General features: G+C 41.0%; 1 protein-coding gene across 2 annotated transcripts; it reads left to right on the forward strand.

Moving 5' to 3' along the window:
• Positions 1 to 4,554: 4,554 nt before the first annotated feature.
• CTLA4 (cytotoxic T-lymphocyte associated protein 4) lies at positions 4,555 to 10,842 on the forward strand. 2 transcript variants are annotated; one of them, XM_046019419.1, is made up of 4 exons: positions 4,555 to 4,734; positions 7,469 to 7,816; positions 8,297 to 8,406; positions 9,687 to 10,842. In XM_046019419.1, exons 1-4 carry the CDS (start codon positions 4,626 to 4,628, stop codon positions 9,789 to 9,791), a joined length of 672 nt encoding a protein of 223 aa, XP_045875375.1. In that variant the 5' UTR covers positions 4,555 to 4,625; the 3' UTR covers positions 9,792 to 10,842. The 2 variants fall into 2 exon arrangements, with proteins under 2 accessions (XP_045875375.1, XP_045875376.1); XM_046019420.1 differs by lacking the exon at positions 8,297 to 8,406 and having other exon boundaries at positions 9,687 to 9,754.
• The last annotated feature ends 1,240 nt before the right edge of the window (positions 10,843 to 12,082 follow it).

Below are 12,082 nucleotides of genomic sequence, written 5' to 3' on the forward strand. Positions count from 1 at the left end.
CACTGTACATGAGCTAATAGGTAAAAAGTAAGTACTGGATGAAAATGAGACCAGGATTTAAATCCAGTTTTTATAGCTTTGGGATTGGATCAACCAGAGATGTGACAGGTAATTGGTGGTTCAAATAAGAGAATCAGCAAAAAGACTATTTTAAGAGGTGAAAGGAGGGTAAGGAATGGAAGATGCTAACCTACACAGATGCTAGCAACACTGGAAGCTAGTCCCCTCCCAGGGCTGAAAGAACCAGGGGAAGAAACAGTGAGAATTGGCTCATAGGAGGGGTAAGGTGTACCTGACAAGAGCTGTGGCTGTGCAGAGCTACTATCACTGCCAGAGATAAGGTCCTTGAATCTGGGCAAGAGCAGGGAAGAAATACCCTGACCTCCATCCTCTTGCCTTTGTATCTTCTTTGGGTACATCCCATCTGCTGATCCCTCCCAGAAGCCAGTCTGCCAGGGAACCCAAGTAGTCCACAGGGTTCTGTCTCCCAGGTGGAAGATGGATATAAGGAGGGAGGATGGAGAATAAGCCTGAGCAAGTCACATCCTCTCTCTAAATTTCAGTTGGCTTATCTGTGGTACGGTACCTAACATAGTAATAGCGGCCTTACAGTTTTTACTTTCAACTTTTTATTTTGAAAATGTTCCATCACACAGAATGTAGAAGAATAGTACCATGAACACACAGATATCCTCTTCACTTATATTCACCAGTTGTTAACATTTTGTCACTGTTTTATCTTTTTCTATCTGTAATCACACAAACATACACACTTATTCTTGCTGAGCCATTTGAGAGTTGCTTGCTGACATCCTGAGACTTTATCCCTAAATACTTAAGAAAATACTGTCTAAAAGCAAGATGTTTCCCTACATAACCCCTGTTAAATGATCACACCCAGCAAATTTAACATTAATATGTTATTGTTAAATATAGTCCATATTCAAATTTCCCCAGGTATCTTAATAACGTGGTTTATAGTGATTTATTTTTTTAACCAAGGACCATACATTGGATTTTATTGTCATGTCTCCTTAATCTTCTTTAATCTAGAACAATTTTCTAGGTTTTTTCTTTTTCAATCTTTCATGATATTAACATTTTTGCAGAATCAAAGACCCTTTCCGAAGGCCAGTTGTTTTGTAGAATGATCCCAATATGGATTTGCCTAATTGTTTTTTCCATGAGTAGATTCAGTTTCACCTATTTTGTCAATAATACTAGAGGGGTGTTGTGTTCTCAGATAATTAAATCTGGAGTCACATGATATCAAAATATCTCATCATGGGTGATCTTTATTTTGAGCATTTTTTAAGGCAGTATCTGCTAGATTTATCCATTATCGTTTCCTCTTTGTAATTATCAAGTAATATATGGGATTATACATGTGACATATCTTTTTCACCAACGTTCTTTTTATGCAATGTTTTTCAAAATGATTGAATTTTCTTGCTGTTGCAGAAATCGTTTCATGAAAGTATAATTAGGGGACCTGGTAAACGTCTTTGAAATTTCCTATTATAAACCTCATGTCTTCTTATATTATACTGTTTTCATTCATATATCTATTCATTTAACTAATATTTATAGAGTGTTACAAGTCTGTGAAGACTTGCCTGTGAAGTTTTTCTCAGTGGCTTCATGGTTGCCTAAACTAATGTCTCTAGCTCAGATCGTTCTCCTGTGTTCCAGACCACACTGGCAATTATTTAATAATTTTTGTGTCTCTCTACCTTACCACCTATAGAAAACTCAACATGCCCAATGGGAACTCATTATCTTCACTTCCTGATCTGCTCTTCGTATGTTCCCTATTCTAAGAAACTGTACTTCTGTTTTCTCAATGACTCTATAAATACAAAGGGGTCCTTTTCCTTGAATGTCCAGACACCATAGTAGGTCTTTTATACATGCTGGACGCATTATCTCATTTAATCCTTGCAATCGGCCTTGAGATATAGTTGCAGTTTTCTGGAGGACTTTGGGCTCTGTGCTCCAGATTAGCAGCTGCAAGTCTTCATGCTAGCATTCAAATCCAGTTCTCTTTGACCTCAAAGCCTTGCTTTAGTGTATTGATTAACAGCATCACTGGCTTCAAATCCTGGATCTACCACTGACTATGGGGGACTGGATAAATCTCAAGTCTCAGTGGCTTGGTTTTCTCTTTCATAAATTGAGAAAAACTGTTATCCCTGCCTTGTTGGGTTGTTTTGAGACTTGAGTGGGATACTATTGACAAACATTTGAATGATTCTTGGCAGTACCACAGTAACTCCCAGCCATAAATCTGGTGTTTTCCATCCATTCACTGCTTTCGGATGAGACTCCTTAGGGACTTTGTCACCACTGTTGTCATTGCCTTAGTTTAGACCAGAAATTGGCAAAATACGGTCTGCAGGTCAAATCCAGCCTCTACCTGCTTTCGTAAAAATGTTCTTTTTTTTATTGGGGTGTAATTGATATTGTGAATAATGTTTTATTGAAACACAACCATGTCCATTCATATATGTATTTTCTGTGACCGTTTTCACCCTACAATAGGAGAGTTGAGTAGTGGCACCGGGGACCATACCACATGCAAAGCCTAGTATATTTACTGTCTGCCATTTTACACAAGTTTGCCAATTCTTGTTTGCCTGGGGTATGTGATAGCCTCCTTCCTGGTTTCCCTGGTTCTATCTTATTCCCCCTTGAACCTATCCTCCCCACCTTTGCTCCTGTGTAAGGGGGAATTTCCCTAGGATTTGAACTCAGCCCTGCTAATTTGCTCCTTTTGGTGCATTGGCCCTCAGTGCCAAGAATATCAGCTTACTCTTAATGTGGGTTCTCATACTAGACTTGTCCTCTGACCATAATGAATGCTTTATGCTCTTTCCAATATTGGCACATGCTATTCTTTTTGTCTCAATACCCACCCCTTGCCCTATCCTCAATAATAAGCTCAGGTGTTTCTTTTTCTGAGAAACCCTTCCTGACTTTCACAGGCTGAACCAATGGCTTCTGCTTCTCTGTGGCTGTGCGACATACTTCAGTTCCAACATTTCTCCACTCTAGCATGATCAGAGGCTTACCTATCTTCCCCTGCTACTTCTGTGGGCTCCTTTCAAGGGCCTGAACATATATTTTCCAGTTTTGTATCTTCAGTGCCCTGTCTGGGATCTGGCCCTTAGTAAGAGCCCATTAGGTTTCTCTTGGCTGCTGGCATTTCAGCTGGGGTTGAAGGCTTATAGAAGGTTCTAGGAGAGTATAGAAAACAGCCTTAGGAGAGGTTCCCTGGAGGAACTGTCATGTTAGTTAAGCCTTGAAGGATGAGAAGGAGGATTAAATAAGGTAATGGGAGAAAACAGGCATTGAAACAGCATGGGTAAAATTGATGAGACCCAAAGAGGTGTGTTAGAGAAAGGACAAGCAGAAGAAAGGGGCATGTGAGGAAATGCTAGAAGCCAGGCTCAAAAGAGAGGCATTAGGTCCATATTCTATAGAGTGTTCTCTGCTGTGCTGGGCTATATGAACAATGGGAAACCATAAAGAACTGGGGTAGGTAAACACCATATTCCATGCTGTAACTGTCTCTTCACAGTCAGTCTTCTGGAAGTCCTTAAGGCATTAACTATGTTTTGTCTGGTCATCATTCAATCTAAGTGCACATTCCATATCATTGGCATATCATAGATTCTCAATAAATGTCTCTTTCATTATTCAAGTATATGAAAACTCCTCAGTATTAAGGGAGGTAGTCTCTGATGTTCAGTATTCTCTTATAGGATGAACCTTGTCCTGTTTACGGTTTTCATAAATTTAAGAACTTCAGTCATATTTAACCTTTGGTCTTGGATTTTATGCTTGAAAAACTCCCTTTAGAAAGAAAAACTAGTCTATCTTCTTATGGAAGATTTGAATCTCTTGGATCATTTGGCTGACTTTTTCTGGACCTTCTCCAACCCTGTTTTATCTCTGTTAAGGCTTTCAAGAATACCTGAATTATTTCCTAATCTGCAAATCAGGCAAATTTGTTTATTTCTCATGATTTTGTTATTTTCTCTTAACAAAATGTTAAACGGAGCTTGGAGAAATAAGCTTTTATTTGTAAACTTGCCCAGGATGGGGAATGCAGAGCTTTTATTAATAATGTCCACAAACTAATGTTGTCATGGGTCAAAGGCTCAGACCAGCAGCTTAGCTATTTTAGAGAAGTGAATGGGGTAAATTAGCTGGTAAAAGACGCCTAGATAAATGGACAAATTGGGACCTAAGGAGACTCCTGCACTCCAGGAAATTCTCCAATTCTCCACTTATCCTCAAAGTGAATAAGAAGCTTCAGTTTCAAATTGAGTGCATTTTCCATCCATGGATTGGCTTGTTTTGTTCAGTTTTATTTTGAGTGTTTGAGGTTATCTTTTCGACGTAACAGCTAAACCCACGGCTTCCTTTCTCGTAAAACCAAAACAAAAAGGCTTTCTATTCAGGTGCCTTCTGTGTGTGCACATGTATTGTACATACCTGGGATCAAAGCCAGCTATATAAAGTCCTTGATTCTGTGTGGGTTCAAACACATATCAAAGCTTCAGGATCCTGAAAGGTTTCACTCTGCTTCCTGAAGACCTGAACATTGCTCCCATAAAGCCATGGCTTGTTTCGGATTCCGAAGGCATGGGGTTCAGCCGGACGGGTCTTCTAGGACCTGGCCCTGCACCGCTCTGTTTTCTCTTCTATTTATCCCCGTCTTCTCCAAAGGTAAGTGAGGCTTTTGCAGGATGAAGGTGGAGGAGGTGTTTCTCCCACCTGTGTTTCATTTCTTTTAGCAGTCAAGGACAGTGATTTATAACAAAGCCAGAAGCTAAAGGTAAAACTCCAGTCTCCTGGGTTGGATGGTTCTGTATTCCAAGGTAGGCAGGAGACATCTGGCAGCAGCAAATAAGCAGAGATACGGCTCACAGTGGCATGCCAGGCATTGACTAGGAGCTTAATGAATATATCTGAGTTGGTTTGGGAGATGAGCAATTTCAGACACGTCTGTCAGATTGGAAGAAAATACTGTAAAGTTAAGCAATTTAAGAGAGGAAAGATATCCATAGGTCCTAATGTATTTAAGCTTGGAATCAGGGTGAACTCAAGAATTTCCCTTTTTTAAAAGATGGATTTAAGCAAATCATATTAAGTTTCTTTCCTACCTTATTTAAGATTTTAAGATCTTCACTTTTTTTTTTATTTGTTTATTTGACAGACAGAGATCACAGATAGACAGAGAGGCAGCCAGAGAGAGAGGAAGGGAAGCAGGCTCCCTGCTGAGCAGAGAGCCTGATGCGGGGCTCGATCCCAAGACCTTGGGATCATGACTTGAGCCGAAGGCAGAGGCTTTAACCCACTGAGCCACCCAGGCGCCCCAAGATCTTCACTTTTATAAATGAATCAGCTTGTTTAAAATTTAAGCCTTCTTTACTCAATTCAAAGTTTTAAGGTCCTCAGTCAATTCTATAAACTAGTTAGCTAATTACTTAAAAAAATGATAGCAGTTTGAAATTGTAAAACAAAAAGGTGGGGAGAGAAAGAAAGAAAGAAAAAACAATGAAAACCATCAGTCTGTTTGGCACAAGATACTTAATTGCTACCTGACCTATCTGTGGACTTTGGATGCAGATTCCCCAGTTTTCAGTGAAATAAAGCACTTAAAGGTTAATATCGGGTTTGCTATAGAACAAAAAGTGGTGAACATTTCCCCCTGAATTTCAACTTTATTTCTCTCTAGACTGTCTCAGTTAAGAAACCATGTGGTTTATATGAAATACTTGGGTACTCAAAAGGTATTTGATAAATTATTACCAGATAAGAACTACTTATGTGCATTTTCCCATTCTACATATTTTGAACATGTAAAGATTAAATACTCTTAGAAATAATTACCTTTCCTTCGTAGAAAATTTATCTCAACCTGTAACTGAGATTCTTCCACTGAAAAATGAGTGTGACCAGATTTACCGGTGATAACTGAGAATTTGCCTGGGGGAAGGCAGGAAAATTGTCTTTGGGCTTAATGTCAGTACAATAAAGATTATTGAGTGCTCATGTGGGTAGGTTCTATGGTGGCTCCCAGATGTTTATAAGCCAAAGACAGAAGCTGCAAGAGGTATGATTAGCACACAAAAAGCTTTAATACTGGATAGAACTTGATTAAATATCACAATGGAGTTATAACAGTGCAAAGTTGCTCTGATAGGGATGAGGATTATAGAAGAAGACCATTATCTAGCCAGCCAAGGCTGCTGGATTAACCATAGCAATGGCTGCTATCATTCTATTCTTTCTTCTGAGGACAGATGTTGCTCAGTCCACGTACTCGGGAAAAAGGACTAGTGATAGAGTTATTTCTGTAGAGTGATTTATACACAGGAGGAGGTGTCCTAGAAACTCAGACTGGAGTGATAGGTTGGGCTCAGATCATGGAAGATGTAAATGCCACTTAGTTTATTTGTTTTGCAATCAATGGTATGTAAGATATCAAAGGATTTTACCAAAACGAGTGACTCGGTTCATCCAAGTTTTGAGTGTCAGGTGTGTGGTTGACTAGAGAGGGGACAAGTTAGTTATAGGAAGGTAATTTGACATGAAGCTACCATTTTGTAGATGACACAAGTCTTTTTGAATGGAGAGCTGGCCTCCCTTATCCTGTAAAAGCCAGAAGGAGAAAGAACAAAGGAGCATGAGCATGTTTGAGTGAAGGAGAGAGACTGGCGGAAGAGGGGTGGTGGCGGCGGCAGGGGAAGCCCACAGAAGTTAACAGCAGGGTTGCCTCAGCCTACAGAGGAAACGACCTGGTGCCCTCTACTCTGGGGCTTCCTTCATCTAGCAGCACCTCTCCCTCTGATAACAATGCTAGGGAATGTGTTGGCTGGCACAGTGATCCAGGGTTCGGCCACTGTGCCAGATAGAGGTACATGACCAAGTAAATATAAGCAGAAGTTTATAAGTTATATACTGAGAAATAAGGCAAGATTCTGTACCTCAACCTCCAAAATTTCTCCTACTACTCATTAAAGTTCCTACAGTTCTATTTTAACCTTAGAATACCAGAGGTGGAAGGCACTCTGTTATCATCTGACCTAATCCCCTCTTAAGTGCATTTGAGGGAAAACGAAGGCTACAGGGAAGGCATGACTTGCTCCAAATCACATATTTCATGGTAGGACCAAGCCTTCAGTTTGTCATATCAATGTTTTTCCTGCTACAGGAAACTCTTGTCCAAAAGGGAAACACCTGATGGAGATTAGCTGGAAGACAGCTAAGAGATGGAGGGGATGGGATGGGGGAGAAGGGAACGGCTGGGGAGTGTTTGTTGAAGGAAGAGAAGGGCTGGAAGGTGGAGTTGGAGAGCGCCCATCAAAGATCAGCGTCGGTTAGCTGGAGATTTTGCTTGAGCCTGGTGGTAGGTGAGCATTGGTTCACTGAGTTCCCTCTAATTTTCTCTTATTAGGGATGCACGTGGCCCAGCCTGCAGTGGTTCTGGCCAGCAGCCGAGGTGTTGCCAGCTTTGTGTGTGAGTATGGGTCTTCAGGCAATGCCGCCGAGGTCCGGGTGACAGTGCTACGGCAGGCCGGCAGCCAGGTGACTGAAGTCTGTGCCACGACATACACAGTGGAGGATGAGTTGGCCTTCCTAGATGATCCTACCTGCACTGGCACCTCCAGTGGAAACAAAGTGAACCTCACCATCCAAGGGTTGAGGGCCATGGACACGGGGCTCTACATCTGCAAGGTGGAGCTCATGTACCCGCCACCCTACTATGTAGGCATGGGCAATGGAACCCAGATTTATGTCATCGGTGAGCAAATCCATATCACTAAGCTGACATCTTTTGGATTGCTGTCTTCTTAGCATGAAAACAGTTTTGTTCCTTAGCTTTAAGTGGTTCATTTTAGGATTATGGAAATTCTTTTTAAGAGTTCTTTGGCATATGGGTGGGTAGTCTGGTTAATATGGGTGGCTACCCAGCATTCTGACTTAAAATAAAATGGGTTGGGGTTAGTGTTTTTTTTTTTTTTTTTTTTTTTTACTGGAGGTTGAGGCACTCATTCTGGAGTGATAACTATCATGAAGATTGACCCTGGGCCTCTGATAGGACATTCTACGGGAAGTGCCCTCCAGCAGCCAGACTTACCTGTGGACTAGCAATACTATTTAAGGGTAGACACCAAGGTTGGAAGCTCTTCCAGAACCTCTTCCTTTTCTCACTAGTGAAGGGAGTAGGGCCTTAAAGTTTAAAGAGTGTCTCAAGGAAACTCTGCTTTGTTTTCTGTTGTAGATCCTGAACCTTGCCCAGATTCTGATTTCCTCCTCTGGATCCTTGCAGCAGTCAGTTCGGGGCTGTTTTTTTATAGTTTCCTTATCACAGCTGTTTCTTTGAGCAAAATGGTGAGTGCAGTGCTGACAACACCCCACTTTTGGTGAGGATGTCTTCAGTGACAGCAACTGACCAAATGACGCTGTTGAGTTCAGTTTTCTGGAGATGAAGCAATAAATGAAGAACAGTGGTAAAGGAAGGACAGTGGTAAAGAATGCACTAGAACCCTTGGCATTGGCCTTTGAGGTTTCGAGATGACTAACATTTTAGATAAGTGTGTTTGACATTGAATGTTTGTGTGCTCCTGATCAGGGTTTCAGTATGAGTAACCATTTGAACAACACGGGGCAGCTGTTTTGCTCTTCGTCTTCAAGAAAGTTGTACTTAAGAACCCTAAAACATAAGATGAGGTTGGGACAAATGCTGCTACAGAAGACCACCTGGATGGGTTTTACTCTCCTCCTTAACATCCCTCTATTTCACCCAGAAGTTATCTCTTGGTACCACCCTGCTTGTGCCTTCCTTGTCCAACTATAGCTGTCCACACAACTGTCCTGTCCAGGGTTCCCCATTACCCAGTCTGCTCAAAGGGGAAGTCTCGCCTTCCCCTCAAGCCCAGTAAATAAGAATGCCAGTTTTTATTTATTGCATTTGTTGGGAGAGATGGAGGTATGAAATCAGGCCTCCTGTCAGGATTTCTTTCTGATGGTTTCATTCAGCCCCCCTCTGCCTACGGCTGACTTGATCACCACAACCTTCTCCTTCCAGGGCTCTCTTACTCTCTTCCCGTATATCCTCTTTCCCCCCAGCTCGATTCCAAGATCCTCTACTCAACTTGTTCTATTGCTGTAGATTCTTCCTACCTCATTTGCTAGAAGCTGCCACACAGACCAGTAGACTAGAATCTCAAATTATGGAAGTGATAAAAATTGGGAATTAAGGCAGACAGACAAAAAGTAGTAAAAAGTATATGAGGAGTAGAGACGAGATATACAACTCTAGAACAGAATAACTGAAGTTTATTATCTTATGAAGTCTTGCCCTCACAGATAGGATGTAGTCAATTGCCATAGGTATCTTGGGTGTTCTTTCTAACGCTTTCTCAAAGTCTCTTTCTCCTCTCTTGCAGTCAGGGAAAATGATTGCTATTTTACATCAGTAGCACTGAGTGATTTATTTAAAGTGAATTGTAATAACTGAATCAAGAAAATCTTCTGGGGCTTATAATCCTGTATGTGTACGTTCACTTTTTCAGCGGAGTAGGGACCCATTATTTGTTGAGTCCTATTATGGCTAGAAACGGCTTCTGTATTTCTTAATAATAATTACTGTTCCTTTTTGTGTTTGGCAGCTAAAGAAAAGAAGCCCTCTTACTACAGGGGTCTATGTGAAAATGCCCCCAACAGAGCCAGAATGTGAAAAGCAATTTCAGCCTTATTTTATTCCCATCAATTGAGAAACCATTATGAAGAAGAAAGAACATTTTCCAATTTCTCAGAGCTGAGGCAATTCAAACTTTGTACTATCCAGCTACATTTGCTTGTTTGTATATTTTGGGGGTGGGATTCATCTCTCTTTAATATAAAGCTGGGCACAGAACCCAAATGAAGTGTGCTACGATTCAAAGCAAAGGTGCAAGAAAAGAGAGCCAGGATGTTTCTGTCACATCAGATCCAATTTTAGAAAACGTATCACTTGGGAGCAATATGGGGATGCAGCATTATGATGTGGGGTCAGGGATATAGGTTCGGGAGTGGTGCAGTCCAAAGAAAACAAGGAAGGGGAGTTAGGGAGAGGAGATATTGTACACACTTTGTATTTACATGTGAGAAGTTTATAGCTGAAGTGATGTTTTCAAGGTAATATTTTGTGTTATTTTTCTTAAATGTAGAATTACATGAAGACTTTAAAAATACTCACATGGCTATATTTTAGCCAGTGATTCCAAAGGTTGTATTGTACCAATATATATTTTTTATTTGATAGTATTGTGCATGGGGGCCACATGTGCTTTTGTGTATTTGCTGATGGTTTTAATATAAACACTATATGGCAGTGTCTTCCCACCAGAGGTTCAGGGGAAGTTTTATGGAAGGGCTCAGGACACTAATACACCAGGTAGAATACAAGGTCACTTGGTAACTGGCTTGGGAACTGGATGAGGTCATGGTTGGTTCCTGTAGCCACACTGGGCTGAACTGGTATTGACATGTGTTTTGGGCTTTTATGTTAGCTCCGTTCAAAGGTTTGCAAGTGAGTCAAGACTGGTGTGTCTGATTTAACTCCGTAGAACACCATCGTCAAGTAAATGGCTCATTCTGGGAGTCTTGTAGGTATGAACGTCAAGGAAGCTCGAGTTTCATGAGAGCCTCAATCCCTTACACATGGTTAATGCCATGGACAGAAAACAGCAGCAGGTGGCAGAACAGGGTGATGAGGGTTTCTGAAAACTAACACTGTTGGTGTTTTTTAATTCACTATTTTCCATGAAAATGCAACAACATGTATAATATTTTTAATTAAATAAAAATCTGTGGTGGTCATTTTCCAGTGTTGTCTTTTTCTTCCTTGCATTTGAATATTGTTTTTGAGTTTGTTTTTAATTTATTCATTCATCAGTTGGCGAAGTCTTCGTTATTAGGAATTTTGGGAACAGATTGATGAAAAGACAGTAACGCTTCATGAGTCAGCTGTCCACCAGCTATAACCTGGGAGCCATGCTTGGAAGGAACTCCTCCTCTGTCCTTTGATTTCTTCCCAGCTGTTTTAAATATAAAGCAGATTACTGCAAATAACAGCATAAGGACTCTACAAGTCACACAACATTAGCTCCAGCACAAGTTCTTCATCTCCTCTTTCTTGCCTATAAATTTCTCAGCTCAACTCACACAGTTGCTATGGCAACTCCTGTATTGTCAGTCCTGTTCCTTGCAGCCATTTTGATCTGCTTCCATAGTAAATGGAGCTTTCCCTTGTGGCTTCTGAATGGACTATTTCATACATGTGGGGAAAACATACCCGTGGCCCCTGTGATGCTATCAGCTGGCAGACCTGGGCCTGGCCCACTGAGCTCTCTGTGATTCTTGGTTAACCAATGTGTGGCCTCAGTCTACTCGATTTCCTTTTAAGTTTTCTTATTCTTGATTTCTACATCCTGCTATTGTCTTGTGTAATGCTTCTCAACATGGCCAGGCACCACCTCTGACATAATCAACTGCATCCCCTACCAAAAATGTTGATTCAGGTGCTTAACCTCAGATGGACTGAATCAGAAGCTTTGGGTGATGGGGCCAGGAGTTTGCTCTCCCAGCAAGTGCCCCAGTGCTTCTTGTACCCATCAAATTTTGACAGTCACTATGTAGGCAGTCTCTCCTCTCTCCTGCTCACTATAGGACTCTCTCTCTCTCTCTCCCGTTTTTCCTGCAGGTGCTAACAGACAAATGAGACAGCACAAAGTGAGCATTCCATAAATATTGTTAAAATAAAAATGAATATGTCTTTGAAAATACGGTAATCACAAAGGCTTAGAATGAGCTCCTACTATGCTGAAGACCGTACCTCTTGCTCTCTTGGCCTTTGATAGGAAGCCATGAAGAAACACACAATTTAGGAGCCCCAAATGGGTAGTGTGTTACTATTTCTATTTTTTATGTATTTAGAGAGATAATTCTTTTCCACAGTTGATGGTAAATTTCAGTGACAGGGCCTTAGATAAAGGACCTTTCGCATATCTTTCAGATGTCATTA

The sequence above is a fragment of the Meles meles genome, chromosome 9, assembly GCF_922984935.1.
Source record: "Meles meles chromosome 9, mMelMel3.1 paternal haplotype, whole genome shotgun sequence".
Classification (NCBI taxonomy): Eukaryota; Metazoa; Chordata; class Mammalia; order Carnivora; family Mustelidae; genus Meles; species Meles meles.

What these genes read in the sequence shown, in the direction of transcription:
- CTLA4 (XM_046019419.1), top strand. Translation starts at nt 4,626, where the DNA reads ATGGCTTGTTTCGGATTCCGAAGGCATGGGGTTCAGCCGGACGGGTCT. An exon ending in AACCCAGATTTATGTCATCG is followed by an intron (nt 7,817 to 8,296) that starts GTGAGCAAATCC and finishes TTTCTGTTGTAG; the next exon opens with ATCCTGAACCTTGCCCAGAT. An exon ending in CTGTTTCTTTGAGCAAAATG is followed by an intron (nt 8,407 to 9,686) that starts GTGAGTGCAGTG and finishes TGTGTTTGGCAG; the next exon opens with CTAAAGAAAAGAAGCCCTCT.